Source organism: Acipenser ruthenus, chromosome 23, assembly GCF_902713425.1.
Source record: "Acipenser ruthenus chromosome 23, fAciRut3.2 maternal haplotype, whole genome shotgun sequence".
Lineage (NCBI taxonomy): Eukaryota > Metazoa > Chordata > Actinopteri > Acipenseriformes > Acipenseridae > Acipenser > Acipenser ruthenus.
This window is the reverse complement of record NC_081211.1, coordinates 25,730,672-25,744,587: the sequence shown is the minus strand read 5'-3', so window position 1 is coordinate 25,744,587 and position 13,916 is coordinate 25,730,672. Positions and strand designations below refer to the sequence as shown.

At 35.9% G+C, this 13,916-nt stretch overlaps 1 protein-coding gene across 2 annotated transcripts; it reads left to right on the top strand.

Moving 5' to 3' along the window:
• On the top strand, positions 1-3,548 carry LOC117412992 (protein YIPF5-like). Of its 2 annotated transcripts, none has more exons than XM_034021674.3 (7): positions 1-121; positions 720-791; positions 1,048-1,170; positions 1,557-1,726; positions 2,207-2,352; positions 2,548-2,729; positions 3,187-3,548. In XM_034021674.3, the coding sequence occupies exons 3-7, from the start codon at positions 1,058-1,060 to the stop codon at positions 3,347-3,349; spliced, it is 774 nt and encodes a 257-aa protein (XP_033877565.1). In that variant the 5' UTR covers positions 1-121; positions 720-791; positions 1,048-1,057; the 3' UTR covers positions 3,350-3,548. The 2 variants fall into 2 exon arrangements, with proteins under 2 accessions (XP_033877565.1, XP_033877566.1); XM_034021675.3 differs by having other exon boundaries at positions 38-121; positions 723-791.
• Positions 3,549-13,916: the final 10,368 nt, after the last annotated feature.

Sequence of the window (13,916 nt, the reverse complement as noted above, 5' to 3'; positions counted from 1 at the left end):
ACAGTCGGAATGTACCCGCCCACATTTGCCTTGCTCTACGTGACCCGGAAGAATATTTCATTCGGGCTTGACACGTAGCACCAAAGCTGGAAGTTCATACTGAAAGGAAACTGCTGGGAGGGTGAGCTTTGACTTAAATGTATCGGTTTATCATTCTGCGAATTAATGATAAAGGCATGTTTAAGTAGTTGAACTGCCGTTCCCAATATTGCCAGTTGTCTTGTTCAGGCTATCCTGATAGTTGTAACTATATGTCGTTTTGCATTATTTACATACGGATAGCAAAATACCGGTGATTATGTCCAGTGTCCTGTGTAGTGGCAGCTGGTTTATTCTGTTATATCGAGATATGTAAGTGCAAATGCACGAAGAAGAGCATCTGGGTCTGTTTTATGTCATATAAAAACAAACAAAAAACATTAATTTACAAAATAGACAAATACCACCGTTATGTGAGTCCGGAAGCATTCATTATGTGTGCTGTAATGTTTGTCTTAATATTGCTCATCGCGACATGCATCCAACAAACGATGTAAATACCGTTAGGATTTGCCAAACATAATTTAGAGTGCATTATTTTTAAGTTACACAATAAAATGATTGAAATGATGTCAGTGGAGTTTTGAACCGACACGTTGTAACAGTGTAAGGTTGGCTGTCTTACTGCATCCGTTCTGCCACACATTCTGCTAATTTTTATTTATTTTTTAAAATCCTAGTAGGTACCATTCTGAGAACACTTCTTGGACCGGGACCAGGTCAAAACCGTTATAGGAGACCGTCTAATAAGGGCAAGTAACTGTGTGTTTTTCTTTTTACATAGTTCTTCAGAAGTGAGACCAGACACCAAGCACTGAGTTTTGTGATGCTACGCTATCTTCACTTGGGGATAAATTAAATGATTAAAATTATTTTTTTTTTGTAAATAAGCATACGTTATGTAATAATAATAATAATAATAATAATAATAATAATAATAATAATAATATATTTATTTTTATATAGCGCCTTTCATACTTGACCATCATCTTTACATTTTCATTACAGGCTGTTTGAAATGTCAGGCTTTGACAGCTTAAACCCAGATTTTTACCAGACGAGCTACAGCATTGATGACCAAGCACAGGGCACCTATGACTCCAATAATGCAGGGGATCCATACAGTAACAAGTACAGTTTATATATACACATGTTCATTGATTTAATTAATATGTATTAGTTTAAGACTATTAATATAATACTTCACATTTTACTATCAGTGCGGCATTGTTTCACAAGTTACTTGTTTCCTAAAATCCTATCAAATGAAAACACACTGTAGTAGGCCAGTAGTTTGTATGTGACATTCAGCTTATGATATATTTCATGTTTTTGTCATTATTTTCAAGGCAGCAAAAGTGTTAAAACATGATATGAATATATGTATATCATGGTGGACCACATAGTCTTTAACTGTCAGTTAAATTGAAAAAGTGTTTTAGAAAACAAACCTTTATTGTAAAGTTATATAAATCTATGTAAAAATACACATTCACATTTTATGTTTTTATGTTTAGGCAACAATATGGCAACTACAACTATCCCCACCAAGGTGGGCTTTCAACCCCAGGAGTAATGCAGCCACAGCAACCTTACACTGGACAGATCTACCAGCCAACCTTTACACCAACCGCTCCACAGTCTGTCTACGGGTCCAGTTTTGAAGACGAGCCTCCATTACTTGAGGGTAATAAAAAATAATAATAATAAGCACGTAGTTTATTTGCAGAAACGTTTCTATGCACCAGCAGTAGCACTAGTCAGGTAGCTTTGATCTACAGCGGAACTGCAGTAGAGATTGCATTTGTATTGATTCTACATTAAACTATGTGAACTATTTTGTAAAAGTAAAATGGATTGTTGAAATCAACAGATATTTTGACAAAGTTTCGCACCCAATATCTGTAGTGGCCAAGCTGTTCCTTATTTTTGCACTGTAGTAATTGTGGCATTTGGGGAAAATATGATCAGATTGAACCGGAAATGAACAGAGAACATCCTTTATTGAGTCTTAACAAAATATATCTGGTTTTGGGAGTAAAATATGTGAGAAATATCTGTTGCCTTTACACTTTTAAACTATAGTCTGACTAAATGTTAAGAGATTTCCGCGATCACAAAAGTACATTATCTCATAATGTTTTCCTTTAATTTTCTTTGCGTGGAGAATTGGGAATAAACTTTGACCACATCTGGCAGAAGACCCTCACTGTGCTCCACCCTCTGAAGGTAGCAGATGGAAGCATAATGAATGAGACAGACCTGGCAGGACCAATGGTCTTCTGTCTGGCATTTGGGGCTACATTGTTGCTGGTATGATTTCTGTTCAAGTTGTTTCTTTTTAGCAGACACATTAGCAGTTTTGTATTGCGTTTAGTAAAATCTGTTTCACAGTGGAATGGGACAATGTTTCGACCAGACAAGTTTTTGTTGTCACTTTCATTTTAGTCTTATGTTGGGGCTTGTTATAGTATAAGATTTTCTTTTTTTTTCTCTTCACCTTTCTAGGCTGGAAAAATACAGTTTGGCTATGTGTATGGAATTAGTGCAATTGGCTGCTTGGGAATGTACTGTTTGCTGAACCTAATGAGTATGACAGGAGTCTCATTTGGCTGTGTGGGCAGTGTCCTGGGCTACTGTCTGCTGCCAATGATTATCTTGTCTAGCTTCGGTGTGCTGTTTTCACTGCAGTAAGTATAACAATATGTTATAATACAGAGAAAAACAACTGAAGTAATATTTCATTACACTTTGCAATTTACCAAATGCAGGCAGGCTATCCAAAGTTTAAGGGGGTAGTGTCCCAAAAAAAATCTAAATGTAAAAGTTGTACTTTTGAATAAACAAATCACAGTTGGGTGGCGTCAAGCGAATTGACCCTATAGAGTGCAACGTCTTTTCAATTTAAAAGAAACACAGGGAGTTCCAGAGGCTGTATAGTAAGTCAAAGGCTTAGCTTAAAGTCTCGGGTAAGGTTAGTTAGTTGAAGGAACTGTTTAAATAATTCATTGTCAGGAAAGAAAGTATGAGCTCAAACTTGCTACAGTTACCATTTCAAATGTACAGGTTCAAGTTCACTGGAATTGGTATTGTTTCACTGAATATTTAAGTTCCAGTAGTCTAACAATTGTTTGTTTCTTATTGCAGAGGAATGGTGGGGATCGTCATCACGGCTATGATTATTGGATGGTGTAGTTTTTCCGCTTCCAAAATTTTTATCTCTGCTTTAGCCATGGATGGGCAGCAACTTTTAGTGGCATATCCTTGTGCTCTGTTATATGGAGTTTTTGCTTTGATTTCAGTATTTTAAACTGATAATTGTAAGTTGATGGACTAAAATAGGACAAGCAACCAAATGTACGGCCACCTGGCAATTAATTAGTGGCGCATCGTTCAGCCTGCTGTAAAGGTGGTCACATTCCTTTTGAGCACCTGAGGGATCAACTCAAATGAATACATGCATATCATGCAGCCTTTTTGTCTTCTTTTTTTTTTTTTTTTTTTTTTTTTTAATAAAGAACATCCAGATTCTGATGCAATGGCAGTAGCTTTAATTTTTTGGCACAATACTGTATACAAAACTATAATGTACAGAATGCTCCCCATACGTTCCTGTTAATTGTGGCCTTTAGAAATCCAGTCCTTCACCACGCTGTTTAATATATGATGAAATTGTATCTAAATGTGGATTTTTATCATAAATAAAACCGTTTTGTTGTAGTTTTTGTATATGTCGCTGTGCTTATATAAATCAGATTGGCATAATGTGGGTTTTGCATTTTAATCCTAAATTCTAAGATGGCATTCATTAAAATTTGAGTCTTTAAAATTGTTTTCAGGTGGTCAAGTTTTCTAAATGTTGACAGTCGAGAATCATCATGAAGTCATAAATAATATGTAATATACAAATCTCAGATGCACTTTGTAGCTACTGTGTGTCTGTGAGACACCGTGGTGGTACACCTGTGTCCCAGAACGTGTGCATGTTTATCAGAAAACCCCAAATTCAGGGCCTTCAGTTAAAATATTTTCAGTAAGTTTCGAGTAATGCTCTGTAATTTGCCAACTTTCCTACATGCTTATCTTCTTCTTTTATGTTAGATCTGTCACCTGGATAAATCACAAAATGTATATATTTAAGATCATTACTTTGTTTCTATTTAAGTAGTAGCAGAATTTAGCCCAGTTTCTTTTTTTAAATACGTAACAAATAAAATGCTGCCAGGATGGAGAACAATACAAAAGTAATCACTGTCAGGCAGTCAATTTTAGGAAAAGTTGTCAGTGATCTACTTTACCACTGAACTTGTGTGTACTATCCCCCCCACCCCCGACGCATTGACATTCTTGCAGAAATGTTCTTGGGTTTAATATAAATATTTAGATGGTGCTTTCAAAAATGGTTTTTGTAAATGTATTTGAAGCAATTTATTAACGTTTGGTTAGCATGGTCTCAGTGTTTCATATAACTTGTACTACTTGTCAGTAATAATAATAAGGAATATTAATATCACTGATCAGGTGAAAGTCGTTTCTATCTATTATGTTCAACCGTAATGTTTGTGGATACCTGTCAATTACTTTTTTCCCCTTTAAATTAGGGTGAGAATGTATAAGGGAATGTTTTAAAGATCAATTTGAATTTCAAATGGACCACAAAATATTAAATGCTTTTGCAAACATCAAATTATTTGTCTTGCTACCCCAGAGAAAGTTTAAATATTTATAAATAATTTCATTTTGTATGTTAAAAGTCTGTTTATTTATTATTCTCATATAATAAAGGGGTGAGGTTGAAATAATGTGTGTTGGTGCATGTGTTTTCCAAACCGCTAGGAGGCATAAAACGGGTATTGTGCTCACTCTTTTTAAAGCAAAAAAAAAAAAAAAGATTAACTTCTACAAAAACTGTCTCGAGATATTGTACTGCAGGATATTTTAGGAACAACCACATGGTCATAAATTGTATTCTAGTTTGAGTTTGTTACAATCGACCCTCATTGATTACAAAATACAGACAGGGCTGTTTTTGTTGGGCTGTAGTTAGACAGACAGATGCCAACGTCACAATGGAACCAGCAATTTCCAAAAACCCAGAACTACAGTGTTTGGAATCCCAAATTAATAAATAGCAGCTGTGTCTCACAATCAACTGACTTGTGCCTTGGATTCTCCTGACGTATTGCAACCAGTAAGAGATGTTTTCCTTCAGTGTTCTTTTCCCATACTGTTGGTCTCTTCTCTGATTGGTTCAGGCACTGTGGGAATGTTTAAAACCAATGTCTGTGTCATGTTGACAGCATGAAATGGAATTACAGAGAAGTCTGTATATTCTGTTACTGCACAATTTACAAAACACATACAACAAAAAAAAACTGTGAGTAAAACAGTGGTAACCTTTTAAATGAATTAAATATTGATCCTCATTGAAATTTGAGTCTGCTGCCCTCCAGTTGGTGCACCTCTAACTATGGAATACTGTAATGCACGCTTCTGTGTTGTGAAGCTCATTCTTTGTAATTATTATTTATCCAACTGTGCAAGCTGTGTGAACACAACTAATGACTGCTGGGAATGCCTTTGATAAAATGGAACTCGTATTACCCCGACTTCGGTAAACACGAGTACAGTCTGCCCTAAGTGGAAGCCTGTTTATTTGTTTGTACACAATGCAGTGATGCGTTTGGAAATGACAGTCTGGGTCATGCAGTGGATTTAGTTTGTGCAACTGTGAAACGCTCCTTGTTCCAGATCATGCTTCACCATAATGAATAAACGAAGGCAGTCAACTCAAGACTGTGAGATTGTTATGACACTTCCTTGCTCTCAGAATAGAATTACATGGATTGCATGACTTATTGTTATTGGTCATTTTATTTTCAATATCATAATAATTGTTTCCAAGATTTCCATTGGGAAGATGTTCCCCAAAGGATCAACACCATTACAATCGTTTTAATACACTCATTTCCCAAAGAAACTAAGACAAAAGCAATGAAAACTAACAAGGTGTTTACTATGTACAGTATGCTGATTACATTGCACAGCTGAGGTGTTTTGTGATCTAAGGCTGTACTGTAGGTGTTTAATAATCTATTTTATATTGTACCACTAAAACACTGCATTCAATATTCAGTAGATGATAACAGCAGTGCAATTACGAACATCAGAGCAATGGAATCTGCATGTACATATGGGAAGAACAATTGCAAATATATGCATTTTACTAAAGACACCTCCACAAAATCTGGTAAACATAGGTTAAAGAAGGTGATCAGAAATGACATACAAGCAGCAGCCTGCTGGGTTCATTGAAAATGTGGCAGTTCACTCACAGGGAATGCAGTTTATAGGCAGAACAGATAGCCTTTCAGCTCACCTCTACTCAGCCATACAAGCCCTCAGCAGCCAAGCTCGCAGTTATATAGGCTTTCATGCATATGCTCTAGTTATCATTTTAAACTGGCTTGCCAGTCTTTCGAAAGTGTGTGGAAAAGCTGAACTTGGACAATGGAAGCTGGAAGCAGTTTTAGTGTAGCTGTAGCTGTAGCTCTGCAGGCTCACACACACACACGCGCTCACGCACACTCTTCTCATCTTGTGTCTGTCCCCATCTGACACTGCATTTAGTTTTAAGCAAAGTCCAGTAACTTAATCGTTATTATTGTTAACCAAAACCTCTAGGGGGCAGTATTGTATCCATTTTAAATTCCAAACCAACGATTTTTTCTTTTATTTATTTATTTATTTTTTCTCGCTGCAGCAATATACTATATTTAGCCTTTCTTGAGACACACTTAATACTCTGGCTTCAATATATTTTGATGTGGTCTGACAACAGCAGTGTGGAGTAGTGGTTAGGGCTCTGGACTCTTGACCGGAGGGTTGTGGGTTCAATCCCCAGTGGGGGACACTGCTGTTGTACCCTTGAGCAAGGTACTTTACCTAGATTGCTCCAGTAAAAACCCAACTGTAAAAATGGGTAATTGTATGTAAAATAATGTGTTATCTGTACAATGTGAAATAATGTATAATGTGATATCTTGTAACAATTGTAAGTCACCCTGGATAAGGGTGTCTGCTAAGAAATAAATAATAATAATAATAACAGACAACTAAGCTTAGTGATATCTTGGGCTCTAGGTGTCAGTGTTGAGTCGTATAACTAAGGCTAAATGTAAAAGTAAATGAAATGTGTGCATGAGTCAAGGAATAATGTGTGTTATATAATACTGGGATGCAGCTGTGAGGCTGCTATGAACTACTTTTTTTTAATTGTACAATGATTGATGGTCTCTTGGAGCACAGCAAGGGGGCCATTTACACACTTAGCAGGTTTTATCCAGCTATCAATCCAGAAATCTTATTTAATGCTGACATCAATGGGACATTATGTGCATGTCCTACACTGAGTTATATCTGTTTCTTCTCCAGGTTTGAGTCCAGTACTATAGTAGCTTTATATGCAACTGATTTGCAGCCTGTTTGGAAAGACAATGAGGTCTATTGAATGGATCTGCTTTGGATCTAAATAACACCACAGTTTGGATCATTGCAATATGATCAATTTTGTACACAGGCTATGAAAACAGGCAGCAAACTGTTCCAATATACTGATATTCCATAATGGAGCTTTTTAATTCTCTTGTGGAAATGATAAATAACTACAGTGAGTAGCTTGCCATGCGTTGAAGTCTGTTGATTATTTTACTGCATCAAGTTTAATTTGCCTTGTCAGCCTTTTTGATCACAGCTAGTAATTTATTTTTATTTGTTTATTTAGCAGACGCCTTTGTCCAGGGTGACTCACAGAAACTAGGGTGTGTGAACTACGCATCTGCTGCAGAGTCACTTACAACTACGTCTCACCCAAAAGACGGAGCACAAGGAGGTTAAGTGACTTGCTCAGGATCACACAATGAGTCAGTGGCTGTGGTGGGATTTGAACCAGGGACCTACTGGTTACAAGCCCTTTTCTTTAACCACCAGACCACACAGCCTTTCTTTAAAGTATGTCAAAGAGATGGAAATGTGTTAGATGTACAGATTTTAACAAAAATGGCACCAAATGATTTCTTTATTCATTTAGTTTCAGAGAAAGTCATTCAAGTTTGTCGAAGCTGTGGACGTGCCAGACGGCAGCTGTTCAGCTGGTTTCGAGATTTAATGAAAACTTAAAATGTGTCCCAGCATGAAAAGCATTCGCCTGCTCTAAATGGGATGATTGGTATTCATTGTTGCTAAGTATTAGGTAGGTTCAAGTCAACTGGACATTAATATTCATTTAAACCTTCTGTTACTTGACTGAGGTGAGTACGACCTGCTGTTTCCGGACTTCATTACACTAATTGTCTCATTCATTATGTGATTCAAGTCAATTCAGTATGCAAAGATCAGTATGCAATTAAAAATTGATTATTCATTTATATGTTTTAATGATTAATCTGCAATATAAAATGTAATCATTTCTGTGCAAGTTTAGTAAGCAGTAAGACAACTCACTTCAGGTTACTTGTGTTGGGTTAGCACACAGTCTTGCGAATGTAGGCCTTGTAGGAAACATTTGCTGTCTGTGGCAAGAGAGAACAGGCCTTTTTTTAGAATACAGACTCTCAGGCTGGCTTTGTCAGCCACCCCTTTCACCTGAGTAAGATGTAACGTCCGTGCCAAGGTTCCCTCATTACTGACCTAGGCAAAGTTCTGAGCTTTTGCAGAAAAGGGTTGGGCGAGTGGACTTGTGATACAGCTTTCTCTGCAAGACATGTCTATATTTATTTTTGCTGTAGCTGAGCAGGACTGAAATGAGGTGAAGTGTGGGAGGAGGAGAATATTTTCAGAGTGAAGGCCTAACGTTTTCTCAAATTGAAAGTGGGGGCGTCCTAAGTGGTTGACAGGTTTGGGGGTTATACTGCTCAGTGACAGTGAGGTTTAAAAGAGGAGTAGCCTGCTGGAAACAGTGCTTTCTTTTATATGTTATTTTTCAGTCTGCTTGTCTGGTGGTTACTCATCTAATAAGCTGATGGGTCTTGCCAATTGTTGCTCTACCATGCAGCTAATAAAAAATATCTCTCATCCTCTCCCAAAGTCAGTACAAGATTAAAGGGGGCATGCACTTTCTGTACTAGAACGCTCCCAGTTTGCTGTCTGTATCATAGATATTTATAGTTTATTTGGATTTAACAATGTACAGTTTCCGGTAACACTTTCCATAAAGTGTCTCTAATTACTGTATAGTGCACATATATTTACTAAGTAACTGTAATGTAAATACATGTGCACTTACACATAATTACAATGTTATTATGTATAGTTACAATGTACTGCATGTGCAAATCTTTTTGCACGTTTTATGTACTGTAAGTACACAATTGCATCAGAATAGGGTTAGGGTTAGGGACAGGGTTATATCATGCAAAAAGATTTACACATTAAGTGTTACATGTTTTACTAAGTAACTATAATGTAAAGACATAGTAATTAGAGTCTCTTAAGGTAAAGTTAAGTTTGCTATCTTTCTTTATTTATAATGTATAAGATATTACAGGGTTTTTTGAAGTTTTTAACCAATGTTACGTGTACATTTTCAATTTGATTCATTTTGCTTCAGAAAGAAGAAAAAAGCTGTCAAAGATTCAGATTTTTGGTGTTTTTAAATGTTTGCCTTTTCATTTTCTATATTTTGTCATAAATGTGTTCTGTAATTTTAATTATTTTGTATTTGTACTTCAAACAAATTAAAGGAATTTGGTGGGAATTCTTAATTATATAAAATGAGAGATTCAGACCAAATTTTGAAATTGCTTTTCTCCCAAGGAAATGTATTTCAAGATGTTTTTCACACAAATAAGAAAACCAGCGGCAGTTATCACCATGTTGACCAAAGTGCATTCGTATAAAATATTAAAAGCGCATTTTCAGTGCCAAGCCTTAAAAATGGTCTTACCAGTTAGTATCTCCCACTCAGGAGCAATTTAGCCAGTTCTCTTTCAATGATTGTTGCTAAGGAACTAAACCAGTATCCTAGAAACTGGTCTAGTATCTAGAGTATTATTTTCCAATTACTAATACAGGAATAGGTTAAGAGAACCTGCTTTATTTTTTCTAGCAAACAACAACAGTATTGTTCATTTCCATTAAATTCCTTATTTTAAATGCTACAAATATAAACTACTGCACATTCTGCACATTTTTTCTTTGATCTACCAATTTAAAGAAAATGGTCAAATTGGGTTACCATCCTTTTCTCAAAGGAGCATGTGTTTAAAAACAAACAGCCTACATACTGTAGGAGTACAAACAATGATGGCATGGCAACTAGTATATATTATTCATAATAAAAAATACAGCAAAATGTATTAAAATATGTATGTGTTTATGTGTTTGTTTGTTTATTTATTTATCTATTATTTATGTGTCTATATATGTATTTCAAATTACAGGATAAGTTCTAAAATCTTTATCTTGACAAACAAGAAACATGATAATTTCTAAGAAAAAAAAAAAACACAATACTTAGAACAAACTAGAAAATATTTAAAAATAAACAGAAAACACAGGCCGCATACACAGGAGTGGCTCTTAATACTGTTAGAATCCGGATCTTTGAGTGACAAGGATATGAAATTCAAACATTTTATTTTTTCAGTATATATATAATAAGACATGCTTTTGTCGAAACGCGTTAGCAAACACTATTTTAACATGCTGTTGTAAGAATAACGTTTGTTTCATTAAATATCTGCTACGGATCTGGATTTTGTTGATGGGAGTTGCTGTCTTTTTTCCTTGCTATGGTTTCCCTGTATTTCTGTCATTAAAATATGTAAAACGGCACAAAGATTTAGACCCACCACCACCATTTGAATCTATTGAATTGATCTATTGAATTGATCTATTGAAATGATATAATTGAATAGAAAGCCCAGAAGCTGCTTTTTTAAGGTGACAGGTAAGGCCTTCCAATCCAGATAGGTGCAGCTCTGAAGGTAAAGGACAACATACCAACATTACTTTTAATAGAAAAAATTACAGACCATGTTGATAAACCCTCCCTAATCCCAGCCAGCCAGCCTAGGTGGTACAATCTGATCAGCATGTAGATTACATGCAAAATATGATATATAATAAAGACCATCTGTTCCTCAGTCTATCTGTGGTGAATATGATTAAGGTATGCCTACTGAGGTTAATAGTTACAACATGATCCTTATCCTCAGACTGTAGGACCTGTGTTTGGTGTTTTCACATCACGGTTATTTAGTGCAATTTCACATTATTTTGTTCATTAATGTCACCTACTGCATGAAACATAATATCTTAATGACCTTAAGCCTGTCTAGCTATGTGGGCTGGGTTCTATTTTTTTGTACTTGCCAACGCAGCAAGAGGGGTGTTGTTTACAAAACGGTGGAATAATCATTTTTTAAAAAGATAATTTATAGCTGACCTCAAAGCCAGGGCAGAGATTTCATGTTTCCCTTGTGCATCTCAAATGTTCTAAGCAGTGATAATGTTTATTGAATATATTAAGGGACAATTGTGCAAGCAATGTGCTTTTTATAGTTGATTATTCTCAAGATTCTCAACTCAAATCGACACTTGTTTTTAAACTAAGCCTTCATTCTTGAGTTTTCGAAAGAATGCCATTGTTAAATTCAGCATTTGTTTTTACATCTCACACTGATTAAACTGATCTAGATTGCTGTTACAGAAGCTAACACAGTCTTGCTCACTCCTTTGAATGTCGAATTGCATTTTATTGATAAAAAAGAGAGATAGAGAGAGTGATATCTACTTTTTGGAAATTAGCGCCTTTTTTTTGGAAAGTACCCCTGTTTTTGGAATCGATAGCCCTGTTTTGCGAAATGACGCACGCTTTTGGAATCGATAGTCCCTTTTTGAGAAATGGTGCATGCTTTTGGAATCGATAGCCCCTCTTTTGGAAGTTAGCCCTGTATTTGGAAATTGTCTGGAGAGCAAGGATGGGTGCTGGGTAATTTACTGTGAGGCTGAGAGCCTGAGAGAACGTGTTTAATAAAAAGGATGCTGTTGGGTAATGCCATGTCAGAAGACCATTGTTCAGCATTGTCTGTCAAGAACAATCTGTTCTTTCCAATGACTGTGTCATTAAACTATATTAGATTTAAAACAGGTAGTTATATTACATTTAGATTGGACCAGAAGCAAGGCTACCGTGACCTAGACTTGACTAATTCCTTTTGTCCAATATGGTTTGCAAGAACAAATGAAAATAAAGTTAAATTAGATAGAATTTGTATCAATTTCCAAGGTAAAAATGAGTGTCGAGGAATAATGGGTGCTAAACATAATCATGTAATCTACAAAGGGATTTGTAAGGCTTACAGTGCTATTAATCAAGTTATTAAATGCTACTATAGTTGTGCACTAACACCCGTTTGGCCTTACTACCTAAGCTTGTCTGAAACTGTTTGTGAGCACCCACAGTAAAGAAAACTGAGCCATTGTAATAATCCCAGGATCACACCAGAAATCACAGAAGAAACCCCTTTCAAGGTAGGGAGGCTGTTTGGGCAAGACCAAGAATAAGAAATGAGCCAAATAGCTGTCATTTTTTAGGCAGTATCTATTACGAAGAAAGCACACAGTAACTTTCTATCACTACTTACAGTACAGAAAATCTGAATAATTGACTGTACATTCCCTTTCACAGGTAATTAGCAATTTGATTGATGAAAGTACTGTACATAAAATGTACTTTTAGAAATGCATGTAAAAAGCCAAACCATTACAGGTTAGTAGGGATTATTAACATGTGCCATTTGTATTTTTTTTTTTTTTACAAATTGGGCTTAATTTCAGAATGATAGTATATGTAACAGCACATTGTGTACAACCTGTCTTAAATGGAACTTCAGATGGTGCCAGGGTTAGGGTTTAGGGTTAGTATTAAAGTCAATGGGTTTATTCAAAAACGCAAGCCAGTCCTAAATAACACATTTTGAATGACTACAGTTGCAAAACAACCCTGAATCATAAATCAGATATATAATTACCGGGGGGTGGGGGTCATTGAGTCAGCTTGTGTATTCATTAGAGACCCGAGGCCTTTTCTTGCATATTGCTTTTGGTTGTTATATCTCAGATGAAGTAATTTCAGAGCGAGTCTGTTCTGCCATTAAATGGTTTTATATGACATGCAAACATGAGTAATGCCATGTCTGAATGAATTAAAGGTATTGGTATGTCACTGCGTTCTGCTGTAGTGTCAAATAGATTATTAATTGTATTTAAAAAAAAGGTTTTGCAAAGGTTTAAGAGCTGTCTTATGAGAGAACTGTATCTGCCAAAATCAAAGTTGAATTGTGCAGTTCTTCTTTTAAATAGGGCAAGGGCTAGTGAGGTAAAATGTTATAGATTAGTTAACGCTGATAAATTATACAGTGCATTGCATGGTAGTAGTATTAGCTATTCAGTGCATAAGTTAATGCAGTAAGCACACAGATTGCTTTTTCAAAATAATGGGTACAAAAAAGCACAGTTGCACCAACCGGAGACCACAGATAGAATGCTGTGTTCAATTCTGGTCACATTACCCAAAAGGATGTTTGAAAAATGACTCCGAAAACAAAGCACCTTACAGATGCAGATAGTAAATGAACCATATGATATGCATGTGTGGGCTTCAGCATCGTCCCTTGTAGGCTTTTTTTGGTTTATTGCATCATTGTGTACCCAAGGTTTGTTCTGCACCACTATCACAATTTAGCACTCTACTTCAGCTAGATAAGCCACAGCATGTGTGAATCTAACCCCAAAGATCAATCCATTAGCCTCTCAGGTATTGTTCTATTAAGAAACCCTTTCTTTCAGTCTGTTCCTTTGTATTATTCCAGTCT